Here is a 21550-nt window from a genome sequence, read left to right on the forward strand (position 1 = left end):
TATATACAATGGAATATTACTCAGCCATAAAAAAGAATGAAATTGGGTCATTTGTAGAGACGTGGATGAATCTAGAGACTGTCATACAGAGTGAAGTAAGTCAGAAAGAGAAAAACAAATATCATATATTAACGCATATACGTGGAACCTAGAAAAATGGTACAGATGAACCAGTTTGCAGGGCAGAAATTGAGACACAGATGTAGAGAACAAACATATGGACACCAAGGGGGGAAGCGGCAGGTGGGTGGGGGTGGTGGTGAGATGAACTGGGCGATTGGGATTGACATGTATACACTGATGTGTATAAAATGGATGACTAATAAGAACCTGCTGTATATAAAAAAAAAAAATTCAATGTAATAATATAATTATTTTTTAAGTATGAAATGTAAATCATCTTTCAATCATTAATAAATCAATTTAAATTGTCTCCTGTGAATGCTCCCACACATATACAGAGAAATACTGCCTTTGTCAGTATCCCACATTAAAATCTTAAATAGATGGAGTCTAGTGTAACTCTTTTTTTTTTTTTTAAATCACTTCCTACAATATACAGAAACACATAAGACACAAAGAAAGCTAAGGAAGCTCTCAGTCCCAGAGTTGGTAGTATAGGGGGAGTTGAAGAAAATAAGCCTTTCCAGTCTCCCAGGGAAAGAAGGGGTGAGAGGACACAGAACGTCACTAGGCCCCTGGTGGTGAGTCCGGTGCTGGGCCCATGCACAGCCTAGTTCTCTACCAAAGCGAAGTGCCGATTTTCCTTGCCATGGCCCTGGCCTTGCTCCCATGCTCGTCCTCCATTTTTCAGAAGTCGTGCAGTTCCCAGAACGGTCCCTGCTTTAGTTGCCTCACGTTTTCACTCAGGGCAGAAGGCCGCTTACCCTGTCGTGGTGTCAGAGTCCCAGGGGAGTTGTCACCCTACAGGATGGTGAGAGAAGATCTCCCTAGCACTTTGTTGTTTGGTTTCTGTCTGCTGCGCTTAGAACCTGAAGATCAAGGAGTGTCGGGGTCTCTCAAGGGCTTGTCCAAGCGCTGGCTGGCTGTAGGGGTCTCTGAGGGATGTCCTGTTTCCTCCTTGGAAAACACCTGCTTGGAAGGGAGTATCAGTCTGATCCTCAAGGGAAAACTGGGTGCCCAGAGGCAAGTCCAGTTGAGAAGATGAAGGTGTCTCTAGGGGCAGAATAGGTTCTGAGGGAAGACTTAATCTGGGGTCTTCAGTCTCAAATACGTCACTCAGCTGTTTCACCAGTGGGCTTGGGGGCTTTCCACTGGTCTTCATAGGTGTCCGTGCAATGCCAAGGGTAGGAGAACGGGGATCTGAGTCCTGGGCCTGCTTAGGACCCTCCAGCTGCTCCGCTGCTGGCAGGTTTGGCTGTGGAGAGCTCGCTACCTTGATGGGAGTGCACAGGACACCAGCACTGGGTGAACGTGGGTCTGAAACTCGAGGTAGAAGCTTGCTGTGCAGCGGGCTGCACTGGAATGACTGGGACGCTCTTGGCTGAGCTCACCTCAACCAGGAGAAATAGGACGGGGCAGGGCTCAGCCCAGGCAAGGAGGGGATGCCGGCCCCAATTCCACCTTTGGGTACAAAGCAGCTCAATCCTCCTAGTATACTTCTTTATCTAAGCAATACTTAATGGAAATATGTCTCCAACACTACAATTCATATTCACATAATTAGTATGTCAGTGAGAAAATGATGATTGCTTCCTCAGTAGTTACCAAACTAAGCATGTTTACAGAGGACTTGGCAACACCAATGGCAAGGTCTGAATATAAATTAACAGTGGGAATTTGTCTTCCCTGTGAAACCCACGGGGTGACCTCAGCAGACTCAACCAAGAGAAGCTGAGATCTGTTTATTCTGTTTTCCTTGCTTATTCATCTCTTTAAGAATAATAACTCTGACTAGACAGAAATATGTTGAAACTGTCACTGTAATAAACCTTAATCCTCAATTTTGGGGCTGGAATGCCTTGTACTCCCATATGTATTAGAACCACAGGGCAGAACAACTCTAACTTTCAAATAGAGTGAAAAACCACATGTCCTGGAAGTAATACTGAAATTCTCCAATGATCCAATTTGCCCACTCCTGTGGATCCTTGGCTATTTCTGATCTGAAAGTATAGTTAGTAGAATCAAGGTATCACTTAAAATAATCAGGCAGAAAAATACAGGGAACAGATAGGGAGGAAGAGAGGCAGTATGAAAAGAAAGAAAAGTAGAAGTATGAAAGGGAGGGCTTCCCTGGTGGTGCAGTGGTTGACAGTCTGCCTGCCGATGCAGGGGATGCGGGTTCGTGACCCGGTCCAGGAAGATCCCACATGCCGCGGAGCGGCTAGGCCCGTGAGCCATGGCCGCTGAGCCTGCGCGTCTGGAGCCTGTGCTCCGCAACGGGAGAGGCCACAACAGTGAGAGGCCCGCATACCGCAAAAAAAAAAAAAAAAAAAAAAAGTATGAAAGGGATTGTGTGAGCATTCATGTACACACACTGTTAGGCAACAGGGAACAGTCAAAGGAAGTAAAGGCAGCAGTGGGGAGAGGGGAAAAAGGGAAGATGAGGATAAGTTCAAAGGAGAAAAACAAGTAATGTATGTAATGCCAAAATAATAAAAATCATATAGGTGTATGATCCTTTATAATTTGTAATATACATACATACCTATACTTGAATAAAAGTTGATACAGTTACGGTCTTACATTCTAAACAACTGAATATATATGCACACCCTCTACACACACACACACACACACACACACACACACACACACACACACACACGGAAAGCTAAATAATTCTATCATTAGAATGCTAGTTGTCACTGGAATGGAAGTTCCAAGAGAACAGGAAACATACTTGCTCTGCTTACCACTACATCCTCAAAGTCTGACTGGGACATGATAAATGTGCCCTAAATATGTGGAGAAGGAAATAAAGAAAAGGGGAACAGAAGTAAAAGAATATAAGAAGAAAATGCGAGGGTACTTGTCTTTAAAAATCAAACATCCATATTTAGGTGACATTGAGTTTCTCTAACACAAAATAACCAATGTAGGATAGCAGATATATTCTCCAACTGGTCCAAAGGTTGACTTCTTGCCTCCACATTAGAATATGCATTTCTCTTATTTTAACGTTAATACTAAATCAAAAATATTTTAATGATTAAATTTTGTATTACTGCTAAAATGGATATGTCCCGTCATAAAAATATACACAATTACATGGCAGGTAAGTTTCAAGAGTGTTATACTCATCACTGAAGGAATCATTAAAAATTATTTTTAAAAAATAATGTCCAAAAAAATTTAAATGCCAATTTACAACTATTAAATATTTACACAAATTCTCCAGCACACATCTATTGCACGAAGCAAAGTAATTTAATAATTAAATACAAATAAGCAATTCTCTACTTGTAGACTAGCAAGTCTGAAATCCATTTTAACTCAAAGACCTCCCAATGGGTTGATTACAAAGGAAGAATTATAAAGGCACTTATAGACTGAGTATTAGAATTGGGGTACAAAAACTGACAGGGGATGGCTGGAAGAACAATAAGCAGAGGCAGTAAAAAGTCAAAGGGCTAGGAGACTTCAGCCAGCAAATGTTGGCTGAAAGGCAGACCAAAACTAGAGAAAAGTCAATTAAAATGAGACCAGAAACTCAATAACAACAAAAACAACCCAATTTAAAAATGGGCAAATAACCTGAATAGACATTCCTCCAAGAAAGATATACAAATGGACAATAAGTACATGAAAAGATGCTCAACATCACTAGTTATTAGGGAAATGGAAATCAAAACCATGAGATAACACTTCACTTCCATTAGGATGGCTATTATCAGAAGACAGAAAATAAGTATTGGCAAGAATGTGGAGAAAGTGGAATCCCTGTGCATTGCTGGTGGGAATGTAAAATAGCACAATGCTACAAAAAATAGTATGCAGGTTCCTCAAAAACTTAACCATAAAATTACCACATGATCCAGCAATCCCAGCTCTAGGTATATACCCACAGAATTGAAAGCAGACTCTCACAGAGATAAATGTCCACCCATGCTCATAGTAGCATTAGTCACAACAATCAAAAGGTGGGAGCAACCCAAGTGTTCACATACAGATGAACGGTTAAACAAAATGTGGTACATACATACAGTGGAATATCATTCAACCTTAAAAAAAAGAATGAATTCTGATATAGGCTACAACAATGAATGAACCTTGAAAACATTATACTAAGTGAAAGAAGCCAGACATAAAAGAACAAATATTGTATGATTCTACTTATCTGAGATGCTTAGAATAGTCAAATTCATAGAGACAGAAAGTAGAACTGTGGTTATGAGGTGCTGGGGGAAGGAGATAATGAAGAGTTATTGTTTAATGTATACAGAGTTTTAGTTTGGGATGATAAAAATTTCTGTAGTAGACAGTGTGATGTGAATGTACTTAATGCCACTGAATTGTATACTTAAAAATGGTTAGAGCTTCCCTGGTGGCGCAGTGGTTGAGAGTCCGCCTGCCGATGCAGGGGACACGGGTTTGTGCCCCGGTCCGGGAAGATCCCACATGCCGCGGAACGGCTGGGCCCGTGAGCCATGGCTGCTGAGCCTGCGCGTCCGGAGCCTGTACTCCACAACAGGAGAGGCCACAACAGTGAGAGGCCCGCGTACCACAAAAAAAAAAAAAAAAAAAAAAAGGTTAAAATGGTATATTTTATGTTATGTGTATTTTACCACAATAAAAAAAAAAGTTGGTTAAAGAAAGACAAGGAGATACGTCCTGAAATTAGTCATTACTGATCTTAAACAATATACAATTTGAAAAAAGAGAACAGATTATAGAGGATATAGTGGGTTGAAAAGCAGCCCCCAAAAGATATGTCTACATCCTAATCCCCAGAACCTTTGAATGGGACCTCATTTGAAATAAAAAAAAATCTTTGCAGGAAGAGATCATCCTGGATTATTGGAGTGGGCCCTAAATCCAGTGACGAGTGTCCTTTTGAGAGAAAGGCAGAGGGAAATTTGAGACAGACAGAAGAGGAAAATACACAGACACATAGAGGAGAAGGTTAATGTGAAGATGCAGGCAGAGACTGAAGTGATGCAGCTACAATCCAAGGAATGCCAAGGATTTCTGGCAGCCAGCCACCAAAAGCTGGAAGAGGCAAAACATGGAGTCTCCTTTAGAGCCTCTGGAAGGAGTGCTGCCTTGTCAACACCTTCTTTTCAAACTTCCGGCCTCCAGAATTGTAAGAGAATAAATTTCTATTGTTTTAAGCCACCAAATTTGTGGTAATTTGTTACGACAACCCTAGGAAATTACCATAGGGGGTAAAAAGATAAAATGAAAAGAAAGTAGACTTCATGAGCACAGAACATGTCATTCAAGCCAACATTTAACTATGTAAAGCGGGAGAAAAAGGGGATCCTGGGCTTCACCCCTAAGTCGCGATTTCTAGCCATACGATGTCAGAGGGCGAAGTGCTGAAGCCCCCCATCAGGTCAGGGCAGGAGTATGGCTGGCGCATGCTCCTGGCCAGTGTCTCCAGGATATGGCATTGCACCCCGACAGGGACACCAAGACATCAGACCACAAAGAAAGGCTGCACCCTGCTGTATTAAGCTTTACAAGAGAAGTCGTCATCCAAGACATTCCCATCAAGACATTTTAATTCTGTGAATTAACACACCCATATCCCTTTGTCCACTCCCAGACAAAATGAAGATACCTGTCCTCTGCCCCCCATGTTAAATGCTTGTGAGTGATCTTCCAATAGGCAGTGGCATGCACACACACTAAGATGGGCCAGGTGTCCACCCAGTCACATACAGTAGGAACTGGGAGATGGAAGATGTGTAAGGATGCCGTGTATGGGTATTACTTAACTGGCACCCCTAACCAAGCCAAGGCTTCCAGAATTTCTCAAGTTGATTTTACTATTAACTGGGCAGGAAGGAGGTCCTGGATTCTTTTTTATTTTTTTTAATTAAAAAAATGGTTGACTCAGTTTTCAATTCTTAGACATGGATATATATTTTCTTTTGTATGTCTTTTTTTTTTTTTTTAAGAAATCATGTTGGATTAGGAGCATACTTGGTTGTAAAAGAGTAGTGTCATGTAATTTGCAATGAGGGAAGCTATTCTGAGTGTGTTTTACTTTTTAAATCCTTTACTACCTGCTAGAGAGACTACCACATGGTCAAACTTAGTATGTGGAACTATTTGGCTGGAAAAAAATGAGATTTATACTGGAGGAAGCAGAACAGTAATAATCTGAGTCCTGGGCTGTCCTCAGGCTGTCTTGGATAGTTTAGCTAACCTCACTAACTCAAACTCAAACACATCTAGTTTGAGGATCCCCCTAAAAACATTCTAACTAAAAGTACAAAAGATATTTACTAATTAGAAAAGAAATGAGAATTTGTGTTGTTGATTTTATGCTGACCTTGTTATATTTCATTTTAGTATTTTCAAACAAACAATTAATGCTATTTTTATGTTTCACTTTAGCAAGAGGAATTTGTATGTACAAGGAAGATGATACATACTCTATTATATACAATTATATTCCTCAATGAATTATCTTTAAGTGGCAGGCAGATTTTTAAATATTTCAGTATAGTACGCTATTACCTACACTTGAAATTCAATCCACAATAGCACTGTAATATCAGATATAATTCTAATTTATTCTTCTTCAAATATTCTAAAATGTTGCATTCTTTTTCCTCCCATCCGTTTACTTCACACATTTCTCCAATCACCCTGAAACCATCTTCTCTTCTCTTCTTCACACACACACATACTCTCTCTCTCTCCCCCACCTCTTTTCTCCCTTCATTCCTATATCCTTTCTTCTTGAATTGAATACAGCCACTAGAGGGCAATAAGTTTACAAAGATAAATGTACTTATCTATAATGAATTGAGATTCACATACTAATAAATTTTAAAACTATCATCATCACAAACCATAAAGCATTGGCAATTAGACTTGAATATGCAAGGTATGCATTTAAAACTCTAAAATTTATCCTAGAAAAGGAGTTCATAGAAGCATATAATAACGTTCAAAAAAGGAATTCCATTTTCTCACTAAGCACTAAAAAAATATGCTTAATTCACCTACACATAGCAATATTAGAAATCAGGATTTTTTTTTTTTTAACATTAGCCAGACCAGAGAAGGAAAAACGGAGAAACAAAAACACAAAAAGGTACAATATGCAGGGTGGGTAGAAAAGAAGCGATTTCTTCCAAGCCTCCCACTACTACATTCAGAATACGATGAACTGAATAATGTAGTGGGGTTTACCAATCCTTTCTTCTATTAAAATTATGGGGAAATTTAACAGGTATACTTTTGGGGGAGAAAAACAGCGACCGTAGAGAGAAATACAGACTTCACTTCTTTTCCCCCAAATAAGGTTACGAGGCAGGAAATAAGTTAACAAACAGTCACTAACCCTGACAGATAATTTTACTATTTTTTGCACAGAACCCAAATTCAAATGACCTTTTTTACTCTATATTTATTTACACTGACATTACAAAACGTCAACACTTTTAACACTGACATTTTCTTACCCTCATTGGATGTATATCAGCATAAGGAGGTTTTCCTTCCGCCATTTCTATAGAAGTAATGCCAAGGGACCAGATGTCAGCCACACAGTTATAGCCTATTTCTTGAATTACCTCAGGAGCCATCCAAAATGGAGTTCCTATCACAGTATTGCGTTTTGCCATTGTATCCTGCAAAAGCATTACACAGACATAAATATTACTACAAAAACACTAAGGAAATGTATTTGCCAACATATTCTTTAAACTACATATCTGAAAGCCTCAAATACTACAGGTTATATCTGAAACTATTTTCCTAAAATTTCAACTAGTTGTGACATGACATACTTAGAAACTTTGAATTCTGAAAAAACCAAGAGTCCACAAGTAACTTATCTCCACTACCTTCATTAAAGACAGTCATTAAAGATAGTACTATAACAATAAAAGCTACAGAAATGAACAAATGTAGCTTTCCTTTCTGAATATTTAAGCATTTTGATGACAATATATATTTTCATATTCATTCAATGTCTCTTAAATTGTAAATAAAAGTAATAAATAATATGTAAATAATGGCTCCTTCTCCCTGATAATAATGGAGTTACGCATTTCTTTCCATAACCCCCAAAATATATTATCAAAGTTTAGTCATACTCAAACCTGGACATATAAACCAAAAGTGTTTCGAAAAGTATTACACTTACTGTTAACTGACCAGCAACTCCAAAATCCGCCAATTTTGCATGTCCTTCTGTATTGAGGAGAATATTTCCAGCTTTTATATCTCTGTGTATTTTTCTCATAAAGTGTAAATATTCTAGTCCTTTCAAAGTAGATTTAAGAATAGTTGCAATTTCATCTTCTGTTAACTGGAAAGAAATATTTTAAAAACTCAATTGAAATGCCATGTTAGATAAACACTTACAAGAGAGCACTGTTAACAAGCACTTCTTTCTAAAGACCATTAGCCTCTAGGAAAAGGCTAAAAGGTAAAGTACTGAGAACTTCTGATGAAAGAAATGTCATCATTCAATTTCTCCTTTCTTTAAAATTATCAATGTCATTCCTAACATATAACATATCTCAAGAAACAACATGACCCTAAGAAATCACTATTCCCTATATCACCTAACACTGAGATGGCAATATTGCAGCTATCTGTCCTGAAAAAGTAAATTCAGACACCCTTCCCTGTGGTGCCTCCAATTACTGATGAAAATGGAAACCAACAGTGTTACATAAAAGAGAGGAAATGAGAAAGGGTGGATTGCCAAGAGTCTCCTGCATGAAGTGTTCACACCAATACCACTCCTCCTCCTTCCAGCCAGCTCACTCCTGATCCACCCAGGTCCTAGATTTCTGACCCTAATAATGAGAACTCAAAAATGGAAATGTCAGAGAAAGACTAGGAAAATGGGAACACGAACAAAGGCTGTCAGGGGAAGGAAAAGGGAGGAGGGAGGAGAAAAGAAGGCCAAGGACGAGAGAGGAGGGAAAAAAGATTCTTAGTAGTTGTCGCAGTGGAGGCAGTGCTATCTGTACCAGGCATTGTGCTACGAGTTTTGCATGCATTATCTCATTTATCCTTATAACAACCCTATAAGGTAAATACTATTATTATCACCATTTGACAAATGAAGTTATTACACATGTTCAGTAACTTCCTTCTGGTCACACACAAGTAAGATTGAACCAAGATGTGAGTCCCCTTTAATCATAATCTATGTTTTTAACCACCATGCCTCTCTTGACAAACCTTATTCAAGTGCAACCTGTGAAAGTCCCTATTTTTATCAAAAATATCCTCTTAGTTTTTAAATACATCAAGTAATATCAATAGCTCAGGATAATAAAACCTACTTCACACTATAAGCATAACCACTATAAGCATAACCCAAAGAAATAAGTTGAGAGAAAGGAAAGAATCTCAATTTATACAGAGATAGAGGACATTGCTCTATATGAGAGAGAGAGAAAGGGAAAAAAAAAAGAAACTCAGAAAGAATTCAAATGCCCCCCACACAGTGGGATAACAGGAAGATACAGTAAAAATTGAAAATATAAAAATATGAAGACTATGTAAAATGTGAAAATAACTACTGGAAGAAGCTTGCTTCCACCACCACCAATCCCGCAGTGGTTCATGTCAAGAAATAACTTGGGTGAACAACTGGATATTCACATGTAAAAAAAACTGAAGTTGGGCTCCTACCTCACACCATATACAAAAATTTACTCAAAATGGATCAACAACCTAAATATGAGTTAAAACCACAAAAGTCTTAGAAGAAAACATAAGGGTAAAACTCCACAACCTTGGGTTGGGCAATGTATCATTAGATACAGCATCAAAAGCACGAGCAACAAGAGAAAAATACAGATAAAACTGAACTTTATCAAAATTAAAAACTTTTGTGCATTAAAGGCCATTATGAAGAAAGTGAAAAGACAACCCACAGAATGGGAGAAAGTATTTGCAAAGCATGTATCTGATAAGAGTCTGGAATCCAGAATATATAAAGAACTCTTCTAACTCAACCAAGAAAAGGCAAACAATCCCAATGGCAAAAGACTTGAATAGACATTTCTCCAGAGAAGATATACAAATGGTCACACATAAAAAGACAGATGTTCAACATCATCATCATTGGTCATTAGGGAATGCAAATCAAAGCCACAATAAGGTACCACTTTACACCCACTAGGATGGCTATAATAAAATTAAAAAAAATAGAAAGTAACAAGTGCTGGCAAGAATGTGAAAAAATTGACATTCTCATGCATTTCTGGTGCAACCATTGTGGAAAACAATATTTAAGTTCCTTGGAAAGTTTTTTTAAGAAAGTTAACCACAGAATTACCATATGACCCAGCAATCCCATTCCTAGGTAAATACTCAAAAGAATTGAAAACTGGTACTCAAACAAATACGTACATGAATGTTCATAGTACTACTCACAATGGCCAAAATGTTGAAACAACCCAAATATCTATGAACAGATGAATAGATAAACAAATTATGGTATACACATACAATGGAATGGAATATTATTCAGTCATGAAAAGGAATAAAGTATGGGCATGTGGATGGACCTCAAAAACATTAAGCTGGGCACAAAAGGGCACATATTGTATGATTCCATTTATATGAAATATTTAGAATAGGTAAATCCATAGAGAAAGAAAGCAAACTGGTACTTGCCAGGAGCTAGGGGAAGAGGGGGAATGGGGAGAAACTGCTTAATGAATAGGGGTTGATGAAAATATTTTGGAACTAGACAGAGGTAGTAATTACACAACATTGTGAATGCACTAATGCCAAGGAATTTTTCACTTTAAAATGGTAAATCTGTTATATGAGTTTCACCTCAATTAAAAAAAAAACCCTTATCATGTTAAAATTTCTAAGCAAATTGCCAGGTGGTTTACCTTTAAATACAACACCAATATATATTGTCATAAAGTATTGTACAGATCATGCAAAGCTTTGCAGGTCATGGGTAAAGAGTCTGGATTAATTGAAAATTCTAATACTTCCAGGAACTGATTCTCTACCTCAGACCAGATGGTCTGACTTCATGGTCCACAGACAGCAAGCGGTATGTTCTGAAGCTGCACTATCCAATACAGTAGCTCCCCAGCATTTGAAACATAGCTAACCCAAACTGAGATATGCTATAAATGTAAAATATACACCAAAGTTCAAGGCCTAGTACCAAAAGAGAATGTAAGGTATCTCATTAATAACTTACATACTGCTTACACTTTTACATGATATGTATATATTAATTATATTATTTTATTTAAAATCTGTTAATGTTTAATATAAGCTATTGATATTAATAAAATATTATTAGATGTTATAACATTAATATTACATATTAATATATTTAATACATTATTAAAATTAACTTCATCTATTACTTTTTTTTTAAATGTGGATGCTAGAAAGTTTAGAATTACATATGTGGCTCGTGTTATGTTTGTACTGAACAGCAGTGCACTAAGAAAAGGGTCCACAAGAGCAGAGATCTTTGGTTCACCAAGGTATCCACAATGCTTGGAACCATGCCTGGCATACAGTTAGCACTCAATAAATAATTAATGAATGGGTACAGACTTGTAGTTACTAAAAGAAAAGAGAAATTCACAACTGATGTTCCCAGTTTTTTTAATTAGTGGTTTGCAGCCACGGTGGGGGAGTGGAGGCAGGAGTGCTGCTGAGGGCCACCACACCACACCACTGCAGAGGTATGCAAGGTGGTGGTGCTGTCATATGGACCTGGGTTCTCTCCCCTCTCCCTATTCCACATTCCTGGATAAAGATTAAAGAGCTCGGGGTGTTACAAAAGCAGTACCAGTCCAAAAAACTGTGTCGTGTTTAGTTACTTCAATGCTGACCTTTTCAGTTACCTAGACCTCAATTTTTATCCTCTTAGCATTTCACTATTTCCAACCAATAAGTAACTAATCCTTCATTAACTCCTTGATTTGTTGTCTCTGCTCCTGTACCCTATATTTCAGAGCTACATTAGAGAAAGTTCAGAATTAAATTGACTTACTATACTTCAAGGTCTCAGGATCTACCTGATGTCATTGCTGTAAAGCACTGAATGCTAGAAGACTTCAAAAGTTCATTCCAACTCTATGATTTTATAACAAATTAACAAAAGATCTTCATAGTCGGGCTTCCCTGGTGGTGCAGTGGTTGAGAGTCCGCCTGCCGATGCAGGGGGACACGGGTTCGTGCCCCGGTCCAGGAGGATCCCACATGCCGCAGAGCGGCTGGGCCCGTGGGCCATGGCCGCTGAGCCTGCGCATCCGGAGCCTGTGCTCCGGCAACGGGAGAGGCCACAGCAGTAAGAGTCCCGCGTACCGCAAAAAAAAAAAAAAAAAAAGACTTCATAGTCTTTTCTTAACAAAAGACTATAATAAATAATAAATTCACACTAATTTGGACATCCATTTTTATTCTTTCAACAAGTATCTACTTCACTGGCTCTCTCGTGTAAATCCTGTTAAAGGTGCTGGGTATACAGTGGTGAAGAAACTAACTGTCCTAGTTTTTACAAAGCTTACAAGAATACCTAAGGCCACAGCCTGTATTTGGTCCTGAATTATTAAAGGTAGAGAGGACTGATCTGAAGCAAACGTGTAAAGTTTCTAAAGCCTCTCTCCCATTATGCTTTTCTCCTCCTACTTCAGGGGGTCATTTCATATCTTCCCCTAATCAAAAAACATGATGCAATATCCAATCATTCATACCAGTACATGGATAAGTCTTAATTTAAAATTATTTGTGTACAGTATTATTTTAACAATCCATCTGAATATTAAGGCTGAAATGTACCTGCACTTTAAGCCTTTTAACTTCAACTACAAAATGAAAGGTTTCTATCCCTCAATAAAATCATTTTAAACAATAATAAACAAGTAAACAAGTATTTTCTAGAACACAGAAATATAATGTTGACTTAAATTTTTATATTACTTTAAAGTTATAGAGTATTTTATGTGCATTTCACACAATTAAATAAACAAACACTTTATCGTCCCTTTCTATAGATGAGGGAGAAATTGAGTGGTCTGTCAAACACAACTACTTAAGGGGCAAGCCCACGTGTCTTCTGACTCTATAGTAGTGGGATAGTCTATACTCTATAGACTATCACATCACTGCCAGATGTCACAAACATGAATATATGAACTAGTCTCAATATAAGAAAATAGGGAGTTGCAAGGCTTGTTCCAAAGGTGATATTCAAGATATGTATCTGACAAAGAGTAAAAGCAATATGTAATCAGAACAGTCACGAGCCATAAAGCCAACCAGTCAGAACAGCTACAGTGGTTAACAACAGTAAGAATAGATACCAGCCAGAAACAAACAGTAAAACTGAACAGCAGCCCTGTGTATCAGGCAGAATGCCTACTGCATCTTAGCATTCAAATCTAAATTATTTTAAATGGTGTGCCGGCCAAACAAAACAAGTATACCTGTAAATGAACTCAGCAAGTAAGCAGACTCACCTAGCCTGAAAAGTGACCTTAACTGAAGACATCAGAGGTAGCTTTCTGAGTATTTTATTGAAAACAGATGCTTAACCCCACTAAAAAGAGCACATAGATGAATTATTTAAACATTTTAAAAACAGTTAAATAAAAGTAAACAAAAATCAAAGTAAGTATCAAATCAGTAGGCAAGAAGAGTTTCTAATCAATAAAAGCAAAGAATTATGAGAATTTATTAGCTTTGTCTACATAAAAACTATAAGCTTAGAAAACAGAAAAATATTCACAGCAAATACAGTAAGATACTTAGTATACAGAATTACTTAGAACATAAAGAGCTCACAAGAAAAACAATAAAATCTCAATAAATAAATAGGCAAGGAAATGAATATGCAATTCACAAAACTTATAATAGGGCTAGTTAACATACATGAAAAATATTAAACTGCACTAATTATCAAAGAAAAGCAAATCAAAATAACGAAGTATCAATTGTAAAATTATCCCATACGGGTCACAATGTTGCTGAGAATAACATGTGTGGCATGTATAAGAGTATAAGCCATGTGTAACAGTGATCTAAGAAAGTATATTTTCCAAAAAGCCCTAGAAAACATTCATTCTCTGAAAAAACATTTATTAAGCACCTGCTCTATGTTGACTTTAAAACATCTCTAACTTTTAACCTCATGGAGTTCCAACCTAGCATGAAAGACAGACTTATAAACTACTATAAAAAGCACTTTCAAAGTGAAATGGAACCAGAGTAGAGAGTGATTAATTAGGGAAGGAAAGAGGAACTGGCATTAAAATTAGGCTTTGAATAAGAAAAGTAGTTCCCTGTCCAGAGAAAGGAAAGACCATCAGTACAGTAACTCAAATAATTAACTGAAGAATAGAAATATGATAGCTATGAAGTGGCACTCAGATATCAAGTGAGGCCCATTTTCCTTCCTTCCACTAAGATGCAAAAAATGGTAAAAAGTGATAGGTCAAACAAACACATGAATGGATGCTCACTATCACTAATCATTAGAGAAATGCAAATCAAAACTACAACGAGGTATCACCTCACACCAGTCAGAATGGCCATCATCAAAAAATCTACAAACAATAAATGCTGGAGAGGGTGTGGAGAAAAGGGAACCCTCTTGCACTGTCGGTGGGAATGTAAACTGATACAGCCACTATGGAGAACAGTATGGAGATTCCTTAAAAAACTAAAAATAGAACTACCATACGACCCAGCAATCCCAGTACTGGGCATATACCATGAGAAAACCATAATTCAAAAAGAGTCATGTACCACAGTGCTCATTGCAGCTCTATTTACAATAGCCACATGGAACCAACCTAAGGGTCCATCGACAGATGAATGGATAAAGAAGATGTGGCACATATATACAATGGAATATTACTCAGCCACAAAAAGAAACAAAATTGAGTTATTTGTAGTGAGGTGGATGGACCTAGAGTCTATCATACAGAGTGAAGTAAGTCAGAAAGAGAAAAACAAATACCGTATGCTAACACATATATTTGGAAGCTAAAAGAAATATATATGGTTCTGAAGAACCTAGGGGCAGGACAGGAATAAAAACGCAGACAGAGAGAATGGACTTGAGGACATGGGGAGGGGGAAGGGTAAGCTGGGACGAAATAAGAGAGTGGCATGGACATATATACACTACCAAATGTAAAACAGATAGCTAGTGGGAAGCAGCCTCATAGCACAGGGAGATCAGCTCGGTGCTTTGTGTCCACCTGGAGGGTGGGAGGGAGATGCAAGAGGGAGGGGATATGGGGATATATGTATGTGTATAGCTGATTCACTTTGTTATACAGCAGAAACTAACACAGCATTGTAAAGCAATTACACTCCAATAAAGATGTTAAAAAAAAAAGACTATAGGAACAAAAAGCAGATCAGTGGTGGCCAGAGATTAAGTGTGGAGAGAGGGGTGACTATAAACACACAGCAGGACTGGGTATTGGGGGGTGTGGGGCTGTCTGTTCTATATCTTGATTTTGGTGGTACTCACAAGACTTTATACACTTGTCAAAAGTCTTAGAACTGTACTCCCCAAAATGTGAAGTTTTCTGTACATAAATTTAGAAAGAAAGTGAACTGAATCTTACTAAATTGGCTTCGATAAGAAATGGAGTTTGGAGAAAGAAAAAAAAAGTGATGGGCCAAATTTCAGCCTTGTAAGTGTCAAAATGCAGGTAAATCTTAGCAAATTTGGAGCAAAAAACGTTTACTTGGTCTCTTTTAAATATCAATGGTAGCAAATGAACTTTGGAAAAGAACAATATCTATATCAACATTTAAACCATTCTACACGTATTTTGTGTCACTAATGGAGACTAGGAAAGGAAGGAGTGCAGGCCTTCCTAGATGTAGGCCTTGATCTAGATGTTTATTTCGTATCCTTTGGACACATACGGACTATTTGGGGTGGAGGGGGAAAGGAGTTAGTTGACAGTCATTTTCCTAAGCAGAGTTTTGTTTTCAAACAATCTTTAAATGTTTTTAACAAATTTCATTTGCATACAAACACAACCAGTTACCAAATAGATTTCTTTTTGGCAACAGAGAGAAGTACTTCTTCCCATTACTATAAAAATTTTTAGTATCTTTATTTCTATAATTATGACTTTTCATCAGATAGATTTCAAACTCCTGAGTTTTATATTGAAAATATTTAGGGAGAAAAGAAAAACACAAAAGAGAGTATCTGCTTTATACAGAAAGAGGTAACACAAGATTTTAGTTCTAAGATGGAAAATGCTTAGATCCATTCTCAAACCACAGCTAACACTTCTTTTAGTAGTATCTGTCAAGAATCCATTCCATGGGCTTCCCTGGTGGCGCAGTGGTTGAGAGTCTGCCTGCCGACGCAGGGGACATGGGTTTGTGCCCCAGTCCGGGAAGATCCCACATGCTGCGGAGCAGCTGGGCCCGTGAGCCATGGCCGCTGAGTCTGCGCGTCCGGAGCCTGTGCTCCGCAACGGGAGAGGCCACAACAGTGAGAGGCCCACGTACCGCAAAAAAAAAGAATCTATTCCAATGAAAAACTTCATCAACAGAGTACTTCATTTGTGGATTTTATTAGGTTATCGTCAATACAATACAGATTTAATTTTATTTGTCACTATACAAATGCAGCAATGTCATTTTAAAATCATTTGAATCATATTTTAGAGCCTAGTTTAAAAAAAAAAGAAAAGAAAAAGGAGGACGGGAGAGTGATACTACACCATGAATGAAATATTCAGTAATCAGAGATGGAAATAAGACTTTATAGCTGAGCTAATACATTAAAAGACGGAAGTCTACATCTGGTTTCAATACTGGTATGAATTCATTGGCAAATTTAAAAAGAATCCCATTGTACAAAAACAAAAAGATGGTTTTGATAGGCTTTAGTCCTCTGGTTACTTTTGTTTCTAGAGTCATATGATTAGTACAATAATATGATACATTTAGTATGTCACTGTGTATATGGTTTTGATAAAAATGCACCCACCAAGGAGTCTGAAGAGCACATGCACAAGCTGTTTTAAAATACACGTACTGCCTTAATGTTTTTACTTTAGTAAAAACAAATTCAAGGGAGGCTTTGTAAGTTCATACAAAATTAAGAATGTTAACTTTCTAAAAATGAATCTTTGACAATCTTAGCTAAATCCTGCCTGTTTGACATAGTTATTTATGCATATAAAATAATACATTAATTCTATATTTAATACTTACTATCTATTAAGGAAACAAACCAAAAAATGAGACATAGTTCCCCTTTTCAAATGCCATAGACAGATAACTATAGAAACTTTATTATCAAATTTTAAGTTTTAACTTGCACAGTGACTTTTCATGAAGTTTTGAAAACCATTTGAGCAAAACTCACCAGTGTAATCCTCACATGGTCTTTTAAGGCCTGGATCAAATCTCACCTCTTTCAAGAAATCACCCTTTATTCCCCAAGTAAGGATTTATCTGTCCAGTGATGATAATGATAATATCAACAACTCACACTTACTGAGCTTTTACTATACCAGCCACGTTACAGGTATCATTTCATTTAATATCCAAACACAAAAACAGACGGTAGGCACCAACAAAATTTACTGAGAGCCTGTTATACTGTCCTTGCCTTCATGGTGCTTGTAATTTAGTGGGGAAGGAAGGGAACAGGAACAAATAATTACAATATTAAAAAATGCCTGCTACAACAAGATTAGGTATAGGAGCACTCCAGGACAGCAGGTGATTAATCAGAACCAGTACTCTTTTTTTTTTTTTTTTGCGGTACGCGACCCTCTCACTGTTGTGGCCTCTCCCGTTGCAGAGCACAGGCTCCGGACGCGCAGGCTCAGTGGCCACAGCTCACGGGCCCAGCCACTCCGCGGCATGTGGGATCTTCCCAGACTGGGGCATGAACCCGTGTCCCCTGCATCGGCAGGCGGACTCTCAACCACTGCGCCACCAGGGAAGCCCAGAACCAGTACTCTTAAAATAAAATCCAAACCATATACTTTAACCCTCAAGGTCTTGAACGATACAGTTCTTGCAGCCTTGACAATCTCACCACAGCACTCTCCCCATACAAGGAAGTCTTCACAGAGGAGGTGACTTTTGAGCTGACTCTTGAAGAATGAACAAAGTTTGTCAGGAGACAAAAGAGGGAATGGAATACTAGGTATGTGTAAAGGGAATGGGCACACAAATAAACGAAATCCAGTACCAGTTCTTTGTGTCTGACTGTAACATGTATAGGAAAACAGTGCAGAATGCAAAGGTAGGTTAGGGGTCAGTTCTGCTTTACGTGCCTACACATTTTTAAATGGAAAGATGGTATGATTGTACCTCAACTTTTAAGAAGGAGACTGTGACAGCAGACTCTCAGCCAAAGACTAAAAGTAGGTAAGCTAGTGTGGAGAATGTAATAATAAAATCATTTACAGCAGTAGTAGTAGTAGCAGCAGCAGCAACTGCAGTAGTAGCTAATAGGTATGTAAACTTGCTTAAAATCCCAATGGATTTTTTAGTCAAAATTTCTAATTTTGAGATGAAGTGATGTCAAAGCATGCAGTTAAGCAGGAAGGCACTGAAAGCAAAATCCAAAATTCTTTCTTTCATAATTCAAACTGAAACTGCCTAAGCACTAAAAACTAACATAGGGCTTAGGTAGCACCTCTCAACCAAAACAAAACAAAACAAAAAAAAGAAAGGAATTGTCATTAAAAATGAACATGCTCTCTAACCCAGTAATTCCATTTTTCAGGTATCCAATGGCCGTCACAACACAGGTATACCAATAAATACCTACGAAAGTTTCCTGCAGCTTTGATTACAACAACAACAAAAATTGGTCAGTTGGAACTCATTTTATCCAAAGTACTGAAAAAAATACATTCTGTTATATACACACAGACCTATATGTACTGGTATGGGAAGATCTCTGAGATACATCAGAAGTTTAAAAAAAAAAAAAGGCAAGGTATAGAACACCACATATGCAGTATAAATCCCTTGTTTAAAACAAAATATGCATACGTATGTGCCGAAAGAAGCCACAAGAAACTAACTGACATCTCCTCCAGGAAGTAAAACTAAGGGCTGAGTAAGGAGACGCTAAGTTCCTCTTCTGTACTATTTGAAAGTTTTACAATGTGCTCATATTACTTTTTTTCCCCTTAATTTATATAATTAAAATGGGAGGAGTTTACACATTCTAAAAGTTTAAAGAATTATGCAACACTGTTTTAAAAGATCTCCATCTAAAACTGTTAAAATTAGAGATTTGCTACCTAAGGAGCTGAATTTCCATTTTCTGGAAAATTAACTTACATACATTTCTTGACTTCCTAAGATTAAATAATATTTCACTGTATAAGACAACAATCTTTTAATATGTTTTTCTAATACTAGAGAATATCCACTATTTCAACAAATATCATAAAATTCTTAAATCACTAATAATTAAAATCTAAATCCCATCTTTTTAAGTTTTTGCCTTAATAGTAATAAAATACAATTTACATTTGTATAGAACTTTATAGGTTACAAAATGCTCTGACACTCATCATCTTTGTTCCTCACAAGAAAACACTGAGGTAGATAAGGCAAGTAATATGATATCAGATCCATTTTAGGATTAGGCCATCTGAAGTTTAAAGGAGTTACACAACGTACCAGGGTCACAGAGCTAACACATAACAACCCAGGAACTGATGTTTAGTTTTCTGATTCCACATCCACGAGTCCTTCCACTAAACCACGTCATTCCAAATAACCACTGTCACAGTGCGCTATGGGTCAGGCTTATGACAGGGAGGGAGGGCTCATCGTAGATCTGGCAGTGACGGGCAGTCTGCCAGGAGAGGAATGTACGATATAAAAATAAAGTGCACGAAGGTGGGCCTGACTTATGAAAGGGAAATAGAACTGGGAGAAATGCCAAGAAATATAGCAACTAAGGTGAAGACTGGGCAGCTTACCAATAAGGGAAGCCAAGGAAATACTTTTGTAAGTTTAATTTACTTAGTTAAGGTAGAAGAGAAAGTCTATTGGAGGGACTATTTTGCAATGTGGAAAGATCATAAAGAAAAGTGTTTATAATCCAATCAAAAGATTTAGAAAAGATGTAATGGAGCGTGATGCGTATGATGTATTTAATCAGAGATTAAGATGGGGCACATGATTGCTATGAAAAATTCTAAGGGTCTAATCCTACAGTGCATGGTCATGTTAATGCTGTGGCTTGGAACTTTAAGAGGCATGTGTGAAATACACTTAGAACTGAATCTCACTGTATGGGAGACACCAAATAAGGAGCAAGAATTACTTTCCATACAAAAGGACTCACTCTCCAAAGATTCTAGTATAGTACTGAACAGCAGTACCTGTTCAGGTTGAGAAAATCCTTATAAGAGAAGGGGCCATGGACACCACAACTAAAAACAGGGTTAGGCCACCATTGTCTAAATGAAACCATGGATCTGTAATCCTGAAAAGCAGACTTTCCAGAATTCTTACAGCAAACACTTACTGCTGACACAGAGGAGCAGGCTCCTTGAGATACAGCCCTTACTGTATCTTACTGTGACAAAAGGGAGAAAAGGTTGAGGTCCCCACAGTTTTAACTGCCACTGTTAACAGATACCTCTTCTAACACCGAACGTTCATTTTGGGAGTTATTTTAGAGGGTTTTGTATGCACGCGCGTGCGTGTGTTTTATTCTTGATATATCTTGTTTTGATTTTAGGTTTGGTAAATACATAGATATACCTGTTATTTTGGGCCATTCGAACACCCATTCACCCTTCTCCTCCTAACATACCCTCATTTCCCTTTAGGGAATCACTACTTCCCCATCCTCAGGCCATGAATTCTAGCAGTCAGCTCCATCCTAGCTCCAGGTTAGACACATGTCCTAGAGCTAATCCAGTTACCCCATCACATTCCAATGGCCACAGAAAAAGGTACATGACCCATTCAGAAGCAGTGAGGTACAACCCTGCTGGGTTTCAACTAGAAAGGTATAATCCAGGTAGCTGCTAGCAGCCATCTTGTCACTATAAGGTAAGAGTCTGAGAGTGGAGTCAATACAGAAGTATCAGGACAAAGAGACGAATCCAAGTAATTCCTTTCACCTTGAATCAAACCATGCATGAAACTAGCTCTGCAAAGATTTTTTGTTATGTGAGCAAATAAATTCCCTTCTTGGCTCAAGCCAGTTTAGGATGAGTTTTCTGTAATTTATAACCAAGAGTTGAAACTGATGTAGTAAATTTCAAGTAGATACCAAAAAGCGGGAGGTTCCTGGAAAAGAGGTCTGTATAAAGCACAAACTGGTGACCAACTCTAGAACTGCTAGAGGTTATTCCAAATATTTAACAGCATGAGATCTCTAAAGCTGATTTCCATTTTCTGCCCCCAAACA

At 37.8% G+C, this 21550-nt stretch overlaps 1 protein-coding gene and 1 pseudogene across 1 annotated transcript in view; both read right to left on the reverse strand.

Moving 5' to 3' along the window:
- STK3 (serine/threonine kinase 3) overlaps positions 1-21550 on the reverse strand; it is a 314477-nt gene that overhangs the window by 208460 nt on the left and 84467 nt on the right. Inside the window, exons 5-6 of the mRNA XM_059994967.1 lie at positions 8294-8458; positions 7608-7775 (exon numbers count right to left, since the gene is read on the reverse strand). Coding sequence (XP_059850950.1) covers positions 7608-7775; positions 8294-8458 — 333 coding nt within the window. The remainder of the gene's footprint in view (positions 1-7607; positions 7776-8293; positions 8459-21550) is intronic.
- LOC132413382 (cell division cycle-associated protein 3 pseudogene) lies at positions 733-2909 on the reverse strand (annotated as a pseudogene).

Source organism: Delphinus delphis, chromosome 17 (genome assembly GCF_949987515.2).
Source record: "Delphinus delphis chromosome 17, mDelDel1.2, whole genome shotgun sequence".
Taxonomy (NCBI): domain Eukaryota; kingdom Metazoa; phylum Chordata; class Mammalia; order Artiodactyla; family Delphinidae; genus Delphinus; species Delphinus delphis.